Source organism: Erithacus rubecula, assembly GCF_903797595.1.
Source record: "Erithacus rubecula genome assembly, chromosome: 6".
NCBI classification, from domain to species: Eukaryota; Metazoa; Chordata; class Aves; order Passeriformes; family Muscicapidae; genus Erithacus; species Erithacus rubecula.
The window spans coordinates 55,461,065-55,480,837 of record NC_136688.1 but is presented as its reverse complement, the minus strand read 5'-3'; the positions used below and the strand labels follow the sequence as shown (position 1 = coordinate 55,480,837).

Here is a 19,773-nt window from a genome sequence, read left to right as displayed (position 1 = left end):
ATGCTGTATTGCTAAGGAAAGCAAAAACTCCAGTTATGTGGGATTTATCCAGTGCATGTAATACGTGTTTTCTCAAGTGTCTGTATTCTGTTTTTTCCTTTTCTCCTTTCTGTGTAGTGGTTCTTTTTGTTTGCTTTCAGTAGGCCATTGTCTTGAGGGGCCTGGTCTTGCAAACAGTAATGAACAGGCTTTTTATTTACTGGTGATACCTGTGAGACTGTTCAAATAAGTATATGGAGCTGAATCCAGGACCTCCTTGAAGCCTACCAAAAACTGAGGGTTTGTTTCTCCTTCATCCTTGAGACCTCAATTCCCAGAGGAAATTGAAGCCAGTTCACCTCTCCCAGTAGTCACTGACTGAAGGATTAGGCTATTTTTTTTCATAGTAAAAAAGGCCTGAAAATAATTCACATTTTGACATGTTATGTCTGAGACTGTCCAAACTGCAAGCAGTTGTTCAACCACACATTTTTAGCTTATCGACAATGAAGTCTTGAGTGTTAACATGCCTGTTAAATGGGTAGTTTGGGCATGTGAAAAGTGACTTAATTGTATATTGTCAAAACCAAATGACCTCTTTTGGCCAGGCCATTTAATAGACTGTTTAGCCTCGTTTGAATCTGGTTTTGATAAAAGCTGCTGAGCAGAAGTTGTATGGATTGTCTTTCACTGTTCACTGCTGTGTAGGTGGGGGTACAAGGCAGGTGCTGGTGCCAGTTTGAACTGTCAGACTTTGTGCCCAGAGTGACAATTGCTGCCTCTCTAGCACAACCTCAACATACATTATCTTGTTAGTGCATTCCCATCTTTATGCAATTAAATGGTATTATGTTTAAGCTGCCTCCACTGTGCACGTTCCCACAGTTTTAACAGTTTATCATGTAAAGCCTATGAGAATTTGACTGAGATTTAATTCCACCTGTACAGCCTGGGCAGCAGTGAGTGTGATTGTATCTGTGGTTTAAGTGCAGCTGCCCTGAGAAGTGAGAGTGCTCCAGTCAGTATTGTCAAGGTCTTCAGCAGCCAGATAAGAGGGACTGACCAGCAGGAAATACTCCTTTGTGGGGGAGAGTCTTTGTTCCAGGAGAATGCACTCAGATAAAAGGTGAAAATTGATAATCTTGGCATTCCCTTGCCTTAAAATTACTTAAGGGCTGGGCAGCAAGGTAGGTTCCTTGCATTGTTTAATAATACTGATCTCTGCAGAAACCCCAGTATTTCACACGTCTCAGCCCTGGTGCTTGGAAGTTTTGCAGATGAGCACTTGTCAGTTCTGGAAGCTGTACTATGTATTGTTGTTAAGATGATATTTTGGGGTGGAGGTTTTTTGGGTTTTTTTTGTGTAAGCATCTATATTTTAAAATTGTCTGAGTCATGTATTCTATTTTTTGATACAAAATGGTTTTGAAGGCTCAGCATGTTGTAGTGGTCAAGATATGGCACTAAGCATAAAGAGCCATTGAAATGCTTCCTGAAATGAGGGGAAAAAATATTATGTCCCTAGGGTCACTGAATTAATTTGCACATATATTTATTTCTAATGACCTGGGCAACGTGTGTAATTAATAACTGGGCTGACATCCCCCTGCCCCAGTTAACTGAGGGATGTTGGTAGCAGGGCAGCAGGTAATGGTTGGTTCTGCTTCACCTGTGCAGACAGGGCAGTTCTTTCTCTGCAGGGTTCAGTCATCTTGGGAATGTGGTCTGATCTTTCTGATTGCCATGACCAACTGCAGCATGTTTTTTCACTGGGGAATTTTGTTGAGCTGGTTAACTTTGTGCATTGGATTCAGGTCGTGCTGCAGTGGGTGTCACCAAACTCGTTTTACAGGGTTTTCCAAGGAAATCACTCAGTATGGTATTTTCTGCCCTGGGTAGGCTTGTAGGCTGTAAATGGCTTTTTCAGTTGAGCTGTAGTTGCTTTTCAGGTACCTGAGTTGCACAATGGCACCGTGACTCATGAATCACAGCCTGTGTCCCTAACTGGATTCTTTTGTGGCTTTAATTATTTTGTGCAATCTTCAGTGTCTTCCAGCAATCCATCTTTTCCTTATCTTTGGATCCTTTTTGTTTTATTTTTACTAGTAGATTTGGCTTATGTGTGTTGTGAGTGTGGGGAAAGTGATCACTTTTCTATAACATCCTAATAATGTTTCTTGGAGAAAATACTGGTAAACTATGGAGTGCCTTACACATCTCTCTAAAATGTGGTATCTCCTTAAAGATTTGTTTTTGGGTAGAGAGAATTAAATATTTTGCACATGTGTAGCTTGCTTTGGTCAAGAAAGTTAGAGGTGATCACTGTTATATGGGTAATCAAAATGTCAGGAATTGGAGGGGTCATTCCTTTCTGAAAAACTCATCCTTTACTTTATTTTATGTCTTCTCTGGACCTCCCAATCATTGGTTATCATGATTTTGCTAGTGGCTATTGCTTTCTTCAAGGATCTGCAGAATCAAAAAATCATGTGTAAAACAGATTGAGTTTTAAGTTTTATTTTTTGAATGGATGGTTGTGAAAAAATCCTTTTCACTATTGTGTACAGGCTTATGATTTGATCAAGACTAGGAGCATATAAAAAGCATAAAATTCTGTATTTCAAACTTCCTAGAGTTGTGTGCTCAGGGGTGTTCTCCCCTGATTTGTTTTAATTTGACTGATTTAGTGGCACTAGATAATATCAAGCATTCATTGTGTGTGATTTATATGGGTAGGAAAAATACTATACAAATTTTCTCAGGCCAGGAACAATGTTCTTTACACATGGCCTTTAATACAGTTGTGAGCCTAAATAAATGCTGCTTTTGACTGTGTGCACAGATCCCATATAATTATGGAGCAGTGTGGTTAATTATGAGAGAACCTGCAGCATTGTGGATTGCTCCTCAGCTGATGTTTGGATAAAACAGATCAGCTCAAATATTGTCTGGAACTGATCATCTGAATCTTGGGCCAGATTTCCTTTTCCTTGCTTGTTTTCAGTGGCTCTTTAGTTAATCAGGGGGAGTAGAGGGCTCTGGTGGCACAAAGCATATGGATGTAGCCATGGATAATGGTGGGGTTTGGTTGTCTGTGTGATATTTACAGCTGAAGAAGCAAATGGAAATGGAGAACTCTTTTCTTTCCCATTAACATTACACAGAGATGGGAATGAGCAAAAATACTCTGCAAAATCAGTAAGTTAGACCAGTCCCACAGAGGGATGCAGGTGGGATTTGTGCTAAAACAGGCATTAAAAAAATACTCTTCTAGGCTATTTCCACACATAAGAATGAGCCACACACAGAATCCCAACAATCTGTACTCTCAATTTGCTGAACATGGGAGGAACTTCACATAATAAAGAGCAGATTTGTGGCTATTTATCTGACTTCAAATCATTTGACAACAATTTGATCATGATCATCTCACCAGTGTGGGGAGGCAGCTGTGTCCTCCTCCCTCTTGTCCCAGCATCTGCATCTGCTCTGAGTAACTTCACTGGGGTGTTCTGCTTTGTGTGGTTTGTGGCAGAATGGGTACTGAGAGAAATACTAACAAGAACAGAATGTATTTTGTTAAAACTTTTTTGCTTTCAACTTTTTGATCCTCCTTTAATACAAGTTGTCTCTCTTCTTGTTCCTCTGTGCAACTGATTCTCCTCATTTGCTTTTCCCACTAACAAACACTGAAAGAATAAATATGCATCACAGATTTTATTGAAATGCACTGCAACTTTGAGAGAACAGCTCTTGTTCTGTCTCTGCAGTGGTGAGTAATGTTTGCTCACTTTGTCCTTTGTGTTTGATAACCTGTGTAGCTGCCCCCAGCTTCACTGGAGTAGAGCTGGGCTGGGTTTTTATTCCCTACCATCTGTAGGAAATGATTGAGATGCCAGCACAGCTAATCAAGGTCTGACATGTTCTCCTTATATTTAATACCTAAAAGTACTTGCATTGAATATGACCTTACAATTTAGCTTCAAAAAGTTTCCATGAGATTCACCAAGTGGTTTAATGCACTAGAATAGCAGTTGCTTTTTTTTTTTCTTTTTTTTTTTTCTTTTTTTTTTTTTTTTTAGCTTGAGGAAAAAAGCCACCATTTTTTGCAATTATTAAGTTTAAAATACAAAAAATAAAAAGTTCCCTATCATGCTTTAAGTAGGTCAGGATTTCTGCCACCTTTAAGAAAGGAAATTGAAACCTGACCTGCTCAATGGCCAGGGTGGGATGGGGGGAGAAGGTTTTGGTGTGTTTTCCCTTTTTCTTTTTCTTTATTTTTTTTCCTCGAATAAGTCAAAATATACTTGCTTTTTGAGATTTGTTTCACTGCCCACGTGCTGCATATTGTAGGGTATTTCAAGACATCCCTGAAATATTTGTCATGCTGTGTCCCACCAAGAATGTAATCTTAAGGTCTCCACTGTTTATGAAGCACAGTCTATATTTTATCTCATGCTGAGAAAAGATGTGATAATGGTTGTTTGGGGATTATGTGAAAATGAAGTGAGGAATGACCCTTAAAAATTGGTAGGAAGTGGGAGATTCCCAAATGAGACCAGGGAGGGGGGGAAACTGAATTGCTGCTGTGGGGTTTTTTTAATGAATATCATTTTTGCACTTTTAATTGGGGAAATTAAGATCGGGGAGAGAAAGAAGCATTTAAAGAAAGTGCAATAAAAATCTGGTGGGCTACAGAAATGAAAGTTAAAGCTGTAATTTGGGGAATTTGTGTTTGTCAGTGGTGCAGTTTCAGGGAGTGCAGGCACAGAGCCTGAGAAGGTGCCTGTGATGCAGAAGATCATCAGTGGATCAGAAGTGCTGGGAAGTGATGGGGTCTAAATGAGCTTCAGGCACATCCTAAATCAGACCTGTTGCAGCTGGAAATGCTTTACTTGGTTTTGGGTTTATTCTTTATATCTCCTTTAACTTTCTTTAGGTTAAAAAAAGAAAGTAGATTTGCCAAAACATTTATTTTAAAAACATACTTACCTAGGCTTATTTCTTGAAGGATGAAGTCTCAATTTGGATTAAAGATGGCAATAAAGTGTTACTGACTTGCATCCTTTGTTTTTCTGTAACTTAATGTTTAGAATAATTTGGGTTTTGCTCTATGAGGTATTAAAGGAGTTCATAGAGATCATTCTTCCTTCTCTGACATCCAGCTATTCAAATTGCAATAGTAAAGCCAACAGAGATTTAGCAAGTCATTTTAAATGGTGCTTTAGGGCAGGGAATAAATAATGTCCTAATCAATTGAAATTTCAGTAGGGAATTGTGATATGATGTGAAATTACCTACATTAGTCCAGAAAACTCATGTGATCTCAACAGCAAAAATGCTGCTGAGTCCTTCCTATTCAAAGGCTTCTGGTGCTTCTGGTCTGTCTCACTGAAAAGGCAGCAGCCTTGGAAAGCACTTAGTTCCCTGAGGCTGTACTGCACTGGAAGAGGGAAGGATGATTTGTTGAGTCATGACCACCACTTTTTGCTGCAGAAAGGATTTTTTTTTACATGCCAGTAGAATATATCTCCATAGCAAATTACATGTTCTATCTGAAGTAGGGGCAAACTGAGGATTCTTACTCCAGTTTATTCTGTGTGTTGTATTAGTTATTAAGGGTAAGAAGAATGGTGTGATCCTGCTTTTCTCTTTCTACAATGTAAAAAATTTGATCCAAGTGAATCAAGTTTAGGTCTCTGACATATATGTATTATAAGATTAATATTATTCTATCAGAAAGCAAGTAATTGATCTCCTTAATTTGGGAAGATTGCTTTAGACTGATGGCTTAGAGTGTTTACTGTTATGAGCAGAAGGAGCAGATGATTGAATACTGAAAAAAAATTTTAAAGGAAGACAAGCATAGCCCAGTTTTAAGATGCACATAGTTTTAGCTTGTCTCTCTTTTTTAATTTTTCTTCCTAAGCTATTGTTGTTTCAGGGTTTCAGTCATTAGAGCATGTAACCAGTACTATAGATAAGACTGGAGACATCTTCTTTACCTAATCTGGTTGCTTATTGAAGACAATCAGGTCATCAAATCCTCCTCTTGTTAACTTACAAAACTTTTAAAAACTAAGTCATGTTAATTTTTTAACTACTTTTTGATTCCAGACTCCCACTGTTGTGACTGGTGAGAAGTAGAGTTTCCAGTATGAAGTTTTACTCTATTGGTTGGACTTGTTACAGTTCAGCAGCTTTTTTTGCTGTTTTGCCTGAAAAGCCAATCTTCCTAATCTTGTGGTTTTCTAGTTGCCTTTTTGTGCATTTATAGGATGAAATCATCTGTTTTGAGTGTGATTGACCAGAACCACACTGGTCACTTCTGGTTCAAGCTCCCATCCTGCTGGTGACTCTTTCAAACACCAGCAGCTCTTCTGCTGCCACCTTGGTTCCTTGTTCTGCCTTTTCCTGACTGCACCTCGTGGCAGGGGGACCACGAGGAGTTAATTAATTGGTATAGGGCTGTCATTTTCTCTACTTGATGTTCTTTAAGTGATGAGCTCCCAGTGGCTCTGTGACTTCTTTCAAATGCATGAATTAATTTTTTTCAGTCGTGTTGCCTTCTGTTTCTGTTGTAGAAGGACTTGGCTGTAAAGTAATCTTGTGTACTTAGTGAAAAATATTCTGAAATAATTTGTCTTTTGGCTGTCTTATTTTTAGCAATTCTGAAAAATATTATTTACCTTCTGTCTGCTACCCCACGTTATTCATTGCTTGTGTTTTAACTGTTCATTGACTCAGCTTTATAGAGGTGTGTTGATCAAGCAACTTATAGGGTACCCTGAAATAATGATGGACACTTTTTGGGTCTTTTTTTCTCTCCTTATACTTTTGAATCAAGATAAACTAGCTCCAAAAGCTTTGGAGGAGGGAAGGAGAAATTCTAGAAAACAGCGTTGGATGCTTTTGATTCAGAGGCTGAGAAGATCTTAGTTCAGGGATCTTGTTCAAACTGTAACCTGCCTGTGTGGTGAACCCAATTGAAGAGTTTATCTGGCTGAAAAATGATCCAGAAAATAACTGTGTGGCTGCACAGATGCTGTCCTGGCTTATGGGAGAGGACAGCAGGGGAAGGACAGTACACAGCAGTGCAGGTTACAGCAGCTTCTCTGGCATTGGTGCTGACTTAGCATGTAGGGAAACACTTCTGGTGTTCCCAAGCTGAATATAAAAACTCAGGGTTGTTGGGACCTCTGCTGCTTATCAGAATGGCAGATGATGTCTTAACCTTTGAGTTTGGCCATTCATTTGTAATTAAATGAAAAGAAACAGTTGATTTTATTGTATCATAAACTATGATTTATGCAGGAGCTCCCACTTGGTTATGGCAACTTGTTCTTTCAGTCATTTCAAACCAAGGAGGTTTAGTGGTAGGGAGGACATCACTTTGTTACACTTTGTTTTTTGATCCCTGATAGGGATTTCAGAGCTATCCAGGACGTAGGTGATGCAGTAATTGCTCCACCAGGCTGTTTTTTTCAGTTGTTTTTAATCGTGTGCAGGTACACCCACACTGTCTCTGTATTTGAATAGCTTGAGGAAACTGGACTGTGTACTGTTCATGCTTCAAGTCAAACACAAGTCTGTGCTCTTGGCAGGAATTTGGCTTGGTTCCTCCCAATAGCTGGGAGAGATGAGCCAACATTCATAGATCACTCAACAGTATCTTTGCAAAGATGGCTCAAGATTTTGATTTTTGAGAGACTTTTAAAGCCTTGCATGTTTCCCATTGAGACCCCAAACCACTGTTGTATTTTGGAAAACCTTGGTCATGTGCCTGGCTCTCTAACAGATGTGTCTTATCAATTTTATCTTCTTACTCTGAGATTAGACATGAAATATGGGAGTGTCTTGTGACAAGCCCTTAGTAATGTGGTCAGGATATCCCATCATGCCACAAATACCTTTAAATGTTTTTCCCCTTTTACTGTACAGCCACATTTCCTTGTCTTGTTCCCACATGCTGGTGCAGTGTGAAATGCATTGAAAATACAGGACAGAAGGTAGAAGTCTTGTTTCAGATCAAGTAAAAGATGATAAGTCATTACTATTTTGGGACCCCCAAGTGTTTTTTTTTTGTTGTTGTTGTCTATGTTTTAGGTTTTTTTCCATGTGATTTCTGGCTTATGTAAGTGTTTGGTGTGATGGAATAAGTGAATGCTCAGAGTACTTGGGTTTGTAAGACCTGGCAGCTCAGCCAATACCATGGTGCAGACTTTGTCACAAAGTAAAAAATGGATATGGAAGGAGAAGGGAGCAACATATCTCATGTGAAGTCTGGTGTGAGATCTCACACTTGTTAATGATAAGCATGTTTGGCTTGTGAGACAGGGAGTGATGCTGAGCTGATTTGTGTCTAAAGAAGTGCAATTTGGACAGACTTGGAAAATTTTGTAATTGTGACTTAAGTTTGTGTGCTGTGGGCAGCTGTTGATCCTGATAACTACTTAATTTGATATTTGCTGAGAACTCTGGAAACTTGCAAAGTTCTCATTGAAGGAGAATAAAGCATAATAAAAAAGGTTATTGACACAGTTGAATTATTTTAGTGCATGTGTTTGCCCAGTAGACCATAATGGATTTGGAGTAGTTGTTCTGGTACACTGAGTAAATTCTGGGTCGGTTTTGGTGTGCCTAGTCATTGTGAAAGCACTTATTTCTCAATGCCACACAGCTGCTCTTGAATTGTCAAGAATTGGCCTGTCAAGTACTGGCCTGTTGTTTGACCAAACTGGCAGAATGGTGCTGTAAGAAATGTTTTTGTGATTGTGTCCTTAATTGACTAGGCAGCACTATGTCAGTAAGAGCCACTTTTATTTGAATACCCATAGAAATATTTTTCTATGCTATCGAGACTTAATAACATAAATGCTTCCCTATTTTTTTTTCCTTAGGGGGAAAAAAGAAGGACTCATCTGTATTGGATAAAAGTGATTTAAGTTTTAGACTGCTGCAAATTCCCTTGTCAGGTCCAAGCCCCTTGAAATGGTTTTCTAGTAGAGATGTTGAAGCACAATGGGTGGTGGAAATGTTTGTTTATTATTAACTGACTCAGTATGTCTTTTTTTTTGGTTTTTTGGTTTTTTTTTTCTGAAATGCCAGTCAGCCAAAGCTGTTGTTCAGCTACTACCTGGTCTGCTTTATTTCTGGTGCAGCTGAGGTGAACTGATCTGTATAGCAGAGTATATACATGAGTTAACTGTGCCTGAATGTCTCCTAAATTTTTTGAGATGTCTGGGCTCATTTAACCTCCTCTTTTCTTCGATACGGAGCAGAACTTGTCTGGCAAAACAAAAATGAAACAGAAGTGGAGTGAGTACATCCTTTTCCCAAAAGATATAAATAGTCTAGAAGGAGGATTGTGTTCTCAGCAGCTTGGCAGATGATGCTGAGAATTGACATAACACAGGCAGAGCACCGGAATCTCTTTTTGCTTTTCCTTTGCTGCTTAAATGAGGGGGTTCAAATCAGCTCTCTGGAGTCCTGATACTTTTGAGAAAAAAATTAAATGTTAGTGAAGCAATCTCTGAGATTTTGTGTCTGTGTGTGTGTGACTGGGCTGAAGAGAAGGGAGCTGCAGACAGCTGCAGATAGCTTATCATCGGTGTTTAAAACCCCAAAACTCTCATCTGATTTGAGTTATTCTCATCTGAGTCTGATAGAGCTGTGGTTCCTGTCTGAAGCTGTCCCCCATTGCCATGATGAGCTGTGTTCTCTCTGTGCCATGTGGGCTCCCTGTGAGACCTGTTTATTTACTAGCTGAGGACAAGACCCATTGTGTGGGTTTTTTGGCTAAATAAGATTTTAAGAGCATTCTCAAGTTATCTCCTCTCAAGGTAAGGACAGCAAAATCCCCAGTGGTGGAACTTAACAGGATCTGGACAGGAAGGAGAGAGAATAATTGGTGTCACTTTCTCCCAGCTCCCTCTTGTATTTGGCAGTCAAGGAAGAGATGGCCCAAAAAACATAGGCAGCAGTTACTGCAAGTATTTGAATAAGGATTTATGGGTTCCTGAAGCTGAGGTGTGAAAAGGAAAAGCCTGATTTTTATCCCTAACTCCCTCCTGATCTCTTAAGCTCCTTTATTCTTAGGCTCTCAGGAGCTCTTGATGTCACTGGAGTCACACTTCTCTTTCCTCTGCTTTTGGTCCCTATCCTGTAACATGGGAAAAAATGGCTTTAGCTGGGTGTTTTGTGCTGTTTTGGATCACAGAGGTCATGGTTGCTGCAGTCTCCAGGAAGAACCTTCTAGGCTGTGTCTATGAGTCCACCAGCCCAGAAAATAAAGCTGCAGAGGCCAACTGCAAATCGTTGATGAGCTCTTGGCCATGTAGTAGAAACCACTGGGACTTGTTGAATGTACTGAAGGTTGTGAAATAAGGAGGTTTGACAGCTGCTCTCCCCAAATTGGGCTGTTCTTGTCTCAGTTCAAGAACCACTGCTTGAGAATATCAAATTGTCTAATCCAAGCTAAGCAAGAAGCCCAGGAATGTTTCTAGAAGCATCTTGGATTTTAAAAAAAACTAGATGTCATTCTGTAAGCTTTCTCATGTGTGTGTTTTCTGGTTTTTAATATTCCATCCTCATAAATCAAGTCATTCCACTTCTGTAAGTAAATTTCCCTCTGACATTGAAATTGAGGAACAAGTGAAAACACATCATTTTTGCTGATTCTTTCCACTCCTCTTGTTTGTGGTTCAGGTCTTGGCTATGGATTGAAGACTGTATTATTATTTTTTAATCAAAACTATTTCTTCCATAGTAGAGAGGATCATTTGTTTTGTTACTTGAAATAACAGAAACATCTTGGTTATAAAAGCTGAAAAAAGGGGCTTGGAAATTCTGAGTGTTTGTTAACTGCTTAATTCTAACTGTTTAATGAGTGTATGTACTAAAAATGGGCTTTGTAAAGAAGGGTAGTAACTCATTCTGTAATAGCAAAATCCATAAAGATTTCTTTTAAACTGAAATGATTAATGGATGCTTATCTGAAATCCTGCAGATTTTTGTAATACTCAGCAGAATCTAAAATTTTGAGAGAATATCTTGTGTTCCTGCTTGTGAAAATAGCTGTTCCTTTAATGTTTTGTTTGCTCCCTTGCCAGCCTAGCTAAAAAAGTGGCAGCACCATCCAGCTATGCTAATGTTGTGAGCCATTTTCATCCTTCAGTGTCCCAGAGAGTTGATTCCTTATCTGCCATCATCCCTGCATGATGTGAATGTGTGCATGTGTGAGGAATGCACATTGGGCACTCATCTTGTACCCTTTGAAGACACTCTGTCCAAAACAAACACTTAGTTCCCAGTAAGTGTAATTTAGTTGATAAATATCTTAACAGCTTTCTGGGGAGGAACTTCTGTTTGTTTTCTGCAAAGTACCAGAAGCATTTTTAGTAGGATCCTGAAGTCCTTGAACATGAGGGTCTGTAGTGCTGTTTTTGCATTGATGGTGCCAAACCATGTAGATGCTTTGTTTGCTTCCCCCAAATATGTGATGCTCTGGACTGCTGAGAGACTGGGCATTTTATTTAATACTTCATGGGGATGAGAGAGAAGAACAACAGATAAAACCACTGTCCATGAAATGAAAATGAGCATTCTAATGTTTATTGGTGTCAAAGACCAGAAGACTTTATTGTTCCTTGCTGGCATTACTGATAGTTTTCCCTGTTGTATGTCCATGTGTAAGTCCTTGGGCATTTTCTGTTGATATCTTCATCCTGACTGCATGTTCTCAAGACACAAACTCAAATCCAAAAGGAAATGAAATGTTTTAGTGAGTGTGTGAAGTCAAATAGATTGTAGAGGGTGTGCAACCTTGGTGTGAAAGAGGAGAAACAGCAACATCACATCCTGTTTGTTTAAATTTCATGTGAAGCTGTTGTCTTCAGACAAACTCAGTATTGAACAAATGTATGGATGTGATTTTTTAAAAATATGAACATTTGCTATTGTTAGTTTATATGTGTAGCCTATCTGCATACATAATGCAAATGAAAAATTGCTTATTTGAGGCTTTTGTTTTAAGAAAACATAGGGCCATCTTGGCCCTGGTTTGAAAGTGAGTTTAACAGGTGCTTTGCTTATTTGGAGAAAGCCACATATAATGTGTTGGCCAGTGAGAGATGTACAGGATGGTGTCCTGTTTCCACAGACAACTGTTCTTACAGTATGGCCAGTGGGGAAGAGTTGGACTTGGAAATAAATGGAAGGATCTCCTGAAATGGTGTGGTCTGTGTGCCATGAGGAGCTCTCTAATACCAGCTGTGTGTTGGGAGTGTCCTTCTGTGCTAAGGAATGGGTTGGGTACCTTTGGTGAAGTCACAGAAATTGCTACATATCTTTAATAACTAACTAACTAAATAATCCATGTGGAAAAAAAAAAGTATTTTTGAATTTTACAATGCAAGATAATTTTTTTTCAAGTCATATTTTGAAATCATTGTTTCAAGACTTGAAAGAATTCATTAAATCCTCCATTATAACAATCTGCCTTCCTGGTGACAGTACATGCTCTGCAGTGAAGCTGAAAGGAATTCCTTGGAGCAGGGCTGGGGAAATGGCTTTTTCCCCTTCCTCAAGAATCAGATGGAAAAGTGTGACCCAACATCACCATTGGTGGCAGAGGTTTGTGGGGACAAGGATGCCAGGTCTGCTCGGAAGGAAGTTTGGGATCTGTGTATGTTAAATCTGTCCAGAGGTGGGAGAGGAGGCAGGATATGGACAGAGTCCAGCTCTGCCCTTGACTTGTCCCAAACAACCCCCTCTGAATTCAGAAGGAATTATCTCCAAATAAATATAAGGGTGGATGTGCATGAGTGAGTGAGAATGCAATCACCTGATGTGGGATTCCCATAGTGAGGTGTTGACTCATCTTTTTATGTATAGAAAGCTATTTTGCAGCCTTAGAAACAGTGGTTTCACTTGGGGAAGGCATTGAAGCACTTGTATGAAGTGCTTTTCCAAGGAGGGATTTTTTTCCATAGTCAAGTCTTGTGCAAACTTGAAATGTCTTTGATTTAGGGAAGGGGGGAGTGAAGTAGTTTCAGGTGCTACTGTCTGTGAATAATATCCTGCACATGGAGCCCCTGTTCTGTTGGTCCTTAGGCAATACTGTGATAAAAAAAACAATGCAAACACCTTCACTTGGATCCACCTGCTTTACACTTCTATTCTCTAACTTAGGAAGGAGGAGGCAGGGACTTTTCTGTGCTTTGGCTGCTGTGTTGAGAGATAGACAAACAGCAGGAGCTGCCAGAATGAAGGAGACAGTGAAGCTGTCCTTATGTCAGGCTCCTGCATGTACAGACAGGTTGGGGGAGGAAGGAGAAAACCCTTTCCCTGCCTTGCCTGCTCTCTTGCATTTACTATTGTTCCTCCTGCAGAGGGGACATAAATTGCTTTCATTATGTACATGATATTAATATCTCATTATTTTATTGAGTCTGTGTTCCAGCAGCTTCTGAATTTCAGGCTTAGTGTGCTAATGAAGTTTGATCTTTCTCTACCCAGATAACTTGTATTTATAACTAAACTTTGTTTTCTGACTAAAGGAATTCTGGAGCAGGCAAATGCCCAAGTAAATTCAAGGTTTGCTCTTTAACATTGGCAGCTGCTGTGTGAGATGCAGGCTGAAGCTGTAGTTCTCCATGTGTTAACAACAACAAAAAAAATTGCCTTTTATTTTTTTTTTTTTAATGGTGAGATACAATTGTGTTTGTTTTGCACTTTCTAATCTTGAAAACAGAAGCTGGGTTAAACTGGTTGGCTCTCCTCATCTCTGCCTCTGTAAGGACTGGAACCAGTTTAGTTGGGGATAGGTCAGCAGTGTGAAAGTTTTGTTTAAGATCTTTCTCAACCATATCAGTGTTGTTTTTCTTAACTTGTTTAGCTTTTGTGCTGGGTTTGTGAAGGTAAAACATGGCTTAGCTCTTAATGTACAACTGTTTTGGCTTCAATATAGCAAAGCTATAAATAGGCTCCCCTTTGCCTCCCCAGCAGTAGGAAATGACTGCAGCAGGTGTTGTCCTCTGCTAGAAATTTGCACATTATTACTACCCAAGTACTTTTTTTCTTAAAATCAGCTTTCTTGTTATGTGTTTTTCCTTTATTAAATGCCAAGTGACTGGTCAGCAAGTATCTTGTTAAAATCTGAAGTCTTCATTAGGTCAAAAGAAATAAAACTAGGAAGGTATTTTTTTTATTTCTGGGCAGCCTCTGTGTAAAGTTTATTTTATATCCAATTTAAGAAATATTACCAGAAGGCATAGGAGAGCTGAATAAAGCTTTTGCTGACTGAAATGGTTTTGATTCTTTTAGCTTTGCTGGGGTGGAATTTAGCTCAGGTTTGTTGCAGCAGTTCCTCTGTGATAGAACTGGCAGATGCTTGGAAGTCTGCAGGCAAGATTTGTATCCATGCTTGGACTGAATTCTCCTTGCACTGCAGCATCAAGAAAATAAACAGGTTTTTTTTTGTTCAGTGAGGTGGTGCTTTGAGTAAATAAGGATATTGCAGTCTGGTCCATGTGAAATGGTTTTGGTGATATCAGCAACAAGCTTCCCCTTTATACAGACCCCATCATTTAGTTTGGATTAAAGTTTGGTCCCAGTAAAGAGCCAGAGTGTTTGGGCAGGGAGAATCAATGTGTTTGTGCTGCTGAGCCAGAGTGGAGAGCTCTGGCTGCAGGAAGAGTGAAATGAGGGGGGGATGTGCTGTGCCAGCAGCAAAAGGGGGGACAGATCTGGCTTTCAGCTCCTGTTTAACATCTGGGTGCCTTTGCACCCCTTCCTTTCTCCCACAGGTGTGAGAGTTGTGTGGAGCTGCTGTTTGTGAGAGGGGCTGGGAACTGCCATGAGTGTGACACTCCCCTGAGGAAGAGCAACTTCAGGGTGCAGCTCTTTGAGGATCCTGCTGTGGACAAGGAGGTGGAAATCCGCAAGAAAGTGCTGAAAATGTGAGTGTCACCATTTAAAAGAACAGAAGGAGGATGTATTTCATGGATCAGTTTTTAAAAAAGTTGACTTATTCAATAGTACAGAGGAGATTTTGCTTTTTTTTTTTTTTGAAGTGGGAAACCATAAAACTTGACTCCATTTATCATGGAGGGATTTCAGAGAACCTGATTTAGTGCAACAATTGGGAGCTGAATTCTCAATTTAGCCTTGAGGGATTCCTGCTTAGCATTAGAAAATGTTGGGTGTTTCTATGTGGCCTCTTTGGCAAGGACTTGGCTCCCAAATGAAGGTGATTGAATATTGGGGGGGGTGAACATGGCAGTAGAGCAAAAAACAGGACCTTGATTGTTTTGTTCCCTGGGGACCTGTTCTGAGAGTTGAAGGCCAGTTCCCTTCAAAATCAAAATGGGCAAAAGAGTTCACATTGTTTTTTTGCTCCACACAGCAATTGTTAGTGGAAATGGTTCCTTACAAGCCTGGTGTTACCAGTCTGTCATGCAGATTTGAAAGCTTTTGAAATTGAGATAAATGAGTTCTAAAATTTCATCTCACTCCTTGTGGCCAGTAAGCAGCATTTTATAAGGAAAATAAGCTGGCCAGTTGGTGTTTTGATAAAAGAAAATCTGATAAATGCAACAATCCAGAGAAAGTTATGTGTGCCTAAATGAACTTAGAGGTAAATTATAAGCTTGTCAGCCTTTATCTAAAACTTGGTACAATAGTAAATGAATCATATGATGCTGATGAGATGTGGGGAAATTGTGCCACTGAATACTAAAATGCTGATGTGGAAAGCAGTAATAATTTATAAAGTCTGGATTATAAAGTCTACTAAAGTTAATAGAAGTCAAACTGAAATAAGTCAACTGAATAAAGTTTTAGTTAAAAGACATTGGAAAATGTCTTTTGGGTTTGCCAGTTTTTAGGAGGATGGAAAAAATGCCCCCAAATTGAAATATGGCCTCAATTCTTGGGATTTTTATATTCCTGGGTATCACAGTCCACAGATCAGTCCAAATCTCAGCTTTATGTTTTCTTGGGAAGAAAGTCTGCATGTTTTGATTTTCAAAAGCTGTCCATGTTCTAAGCCAGTTGTCTCTTCATCTTTTTACTTTCTCCAGCTCTGAAGAGGTGAATATGAGTGCTGGAATGGTCTATTGATATGAAATGAGATAATTGTGTAGCATTTTTGGTTTGGTGCTGACAAATGCTTTCTGTTATTGGCACAAAGCCAAACTCCCTTTTCTGATAGTTCTAGAAAAGGTTTTTTTCTGTGGGTGTTACTTTTGCCTCTGCCTTTGTTAAGAGGCTGCCTGGGAGTTACTCTATCTTGGCCTCTGTGCTCATGTTTACCTGTAACCCTGGAAAAGGAATTGGCAAACAATAGGCAAAGATAGCACTGATTTCTTCCAGGCTGCCTCTTTTCCTTTGGAACAGGCACTTCTGTCTCCCATTAAAGATTCTGGTCAGTTTGGGAGTCACAAAGCACACAGTAGATAAAACTAGATCAATGCTTAATCAGCTTGCAGCAAAAGCCTTGTTGAATGGAAATTGCATCTTGCTGTATTTTATAAATACTTTTCTCTTCTCTCAAAGATACAATAAAAGAGAGGAAGACTTTCCCACTCTAGATGAATATAATGATTTCTTGGAAGAAATAGAAGAAATTGGTAAGTCTTAATGCTTGCATTTTTGATGTGCTTATGAGACCATAGGCTTTTATCTTCTGACTCAGCTGCCTATAAGACTAAGTTCAGTGTCTGTGATATGATTTATCATAGCATCATTTTTTTATCTAATTACTTTTTTTCCTGGATTTTAATAATATTTGCTAAACTGTAGGACATTGTTAAATAAAATGTTTTATCTGCCAGAGAAAAAAGCACAATCCAAAGAGGAAGCATGCTGGAAAAGAAAGTCTTGCAGGGGACTGCCTGCTGCACTGGCAAAGATTAAACAAAGAGAGGAGAAATTGAAATTTTCATTATATGCCTCCATTAGCTTTATCTACCATGACAGAAGCCATATGGTGTCTTTCATCGTTTTTGCTTCTGCAAGTACAGTAGTTGAAGCTGCTTTGAAGCTGATGACCTTACATACCACTGTGGTAGCATTTTATGTTGCTGTGCAGAAGGAGAAGGTTTAGGAACAGACGTTGATTTCTTTCTCTTTGGATTAGCTGAAGCAGAACTTTGCCCTTTGGGGAAGGGACAATGTTATCAACAGAGTTTATTTTCTTCTTAGTTAGAGTGACTTGTGATTTATGGTGGAGTGATGGGTTTTGCTTAGAAAAACAAGGATGTGTTCAAAGGAGTGGCTCCTAAATGGTTTGTTCTTGGTTTTTATGAGCTTCTGAGGCTTTTCTTTTTTTTTTTGACCTGGAGGAAGAAGAGGTGACTTAAGAGTATGCAGGAGGGGCAGTGAATGTGATTTGAAGGAAACCATGGAGATGCCACTTTTCCTTCAGTTTTCTCAAAGGAGCCCTTGCTCTTTTTAGCACTGTGGTGTTTGGTAGAAATGTATCCAATGCACTTACTGCTGTGAGCAATGTATCATGTTTGTGTTGGCATCGGGAGGCTGAGGCTGGGAAGCCAAATTGTGTGGCTGGGAAACACCAGTCACACTCACATGGGTCCAAATATCTGGAGGAGATGATGTGGGTGTAGCTTTGTTTGTATATTTTTTGGAATGGTATTGGGGAAGGAAGGAATGAACAGAAAGAATAGCCAGAGGATCCTGGAAGAATCTATGTGCTCATGGGAAGCAAAACTGCTTTTTTCATGTAGCATTAAATACAATTTCCCACCTAACTGCTGTTGCAGGGCTTTTCAACATCTGTAACAAGGGAGCTGAAGTTTTGCCTGAAATTGTCTGAAACACATGAATATGTGCAGGGTGTTATGATTTTGCATCTCTTGGGATTTGGTGGTTACATTGCAAATGGTTCCAAATCCTGTGTTGGGAACTTGGTTTAGAAGCAGCAGAAATCTGTCTGGTCTTGGTAACCTTATGAAAAAAAGTGAATTGGTCAATAATTGTTTTGGTCCTGCAAATGTATAGTGAAGAGGCTTGGTAGTTTTTAGGAATTTGAATTAGTTACCTGAGAGGGACACTGAAAATACTAAAAGGAATTGGAAGTCCAACTGCATCCTAGTTTGTTCGTGTAGGTGGATGAGAGGAAAGAAAGGGTGCAGTCAGAAGACTCTTAATTTTCACTGTCAGTGAAAATTTATGATATCCCAACTCCAGACAGGTCCCAGGGGACAGGTTAGATTCAACAACACCACTTTAGGCAAGAGTTCAAGCCCTGCTTGCTCTCCTGGTGACAAAGCCCATTGCACATTTGTCCCCAAGCCCATCCCTGCTGTGGCCTGGGCAGTTGTCTGGTGTGACATTTTCCAGTGCATGTTGTCTGACTGAACAGTGTGTTAAAAGTCATTGACTCTGTATGATAATTTCACACTTTACTGCTGAGAGGAGTTATTTCATTTTTCTGTGTCTCTGAATTCCCTGCTTGCTTGCTCATGTGGAAAACTGGGCTGCAAGATGGCAAAGAAAGGATGTGCAGGGCAGCTTTGCCAACATTCAGCAGGCTGGCAGGAGCTGCTGGTGGTTGGGAAGGTAGGGAGCCAAGGAACTGTATTTTCCCTCTCTCCCTGTGCCCCAAACATTCAGTTTTTCTGTAAGAGGATCAAAGTGCAACTTTACCTTTTTGTTTTTTTTTTTTTTCTCCTCCCTTTGCTGGAAGGTTTTGTTTCTGGAATTTTTGTAGGGGCTTAAATGAAGCAGTTGCTTAGCACAGACAAAATGTAAACATCCTGTATAGGTGTCTTTCATGTGACCCTGATTCTGATATGTTTTCCAAATATTCCAGGTAGGTCAGCTCCAAAAGCAGCAATGGAATGAGACACAGCAATTGCTGACCTTACTTGAAACACATTTTTCCCCTTTGTATCAGCTGTTTTATACCTACAGACTTTTTCTATTGAAATAGAAGAGTTGGATGGTGCAGCAGCAGTGTGTGTGTGGGGGAAGGTCAAACAAACATTAGGATAGTCACCTTTTAAGATTTCTATTATAAAAAACAGGTTTTTGAAGTGGTTTTAGAGTGTAGCCACTGAATAATGCTTTGGGCTAAAATGTGTTAAACAAGGCTTTAAATAAAAACCACATTTTAAAGCGAGTTTTCCCTGGAAGAAAATTCGGTTGGACAATTTGAGAACATTGTAAACACAGTTTGTTGTCATTAGCACTAGGAATAAAAATAAAGTGAGAGAGTTAAAACCTGCCTTTGGGAAAGGTGTGGACAACATGTATCTGAGTGAATCAGGTCTGTGCCCATAGGATGAGAGGAACCTGCTTAAACCTTTGAGCATTGCTACAAGTTGCACTCTGTGGACACACTGTGAATTTCGCTTGCTCTTTCTACAAAGTTTTCTTCTTCCCCAGGGTATCTCTGTAGCCATTTTTCCAAGCTCTGTGTGAAAGTTCTGCGGAGCAGGACCTGCCTCCTCCTGGTACATGAGTGAGGCCCCCAGGCATTACCGCAGCACAATTGTTAGTGGTAATTGCTGCTTTTTAAAAACATTCACTGCATTCAGCTTCGCAGGAGGCTGCTGTTATTTGTGTGTTCCTGTATCTCCCTGATCCTCCAGGACTTTATGCAATAGCAGCTGCCTCGTGACTTGTCTTGCTCAGAACACTTATCTGACAAGTGATCCTTGGATAGAAAGGGTTTTGCTATCTGTCATCACTTGTGGGTTGTGCTGTTTATTGTTTTGTGGTTTGGTTTTTTCACCCTCTGTGTGTGTGTTCTCCTGGATGGTGTTGCTG

At 39.7% G+C, this 19,773-nt stretch overlaps 1 protein-coding gene across 1 annotated transcript in view; it reads left to right on the top strand.

Annotated features, from left to right (window-relative positions):
- MNAT1 (MNAT1 component of CDK activating kinase) overlaps window positions 1-19,773 on the top strand; it is a 114,429-nt gene that overhangs the window by 18,782 nt on the left and 75,874 nt on the right. Inside the window, exons 2-3 of the mRNA XM_079309338.1 lie at window positions 14,787-14,939; window positions 16,537-16,610. Coding sequence (XP_079165464.1) covers window positions 14,787-14,939; window positions 16,537-16,610 — 227 coding nt within the window. The remainder of the gene's footprint in view (window positions 1-14,786; window positions 14,940-16,536; window positions 16,611-19,773) is intronic.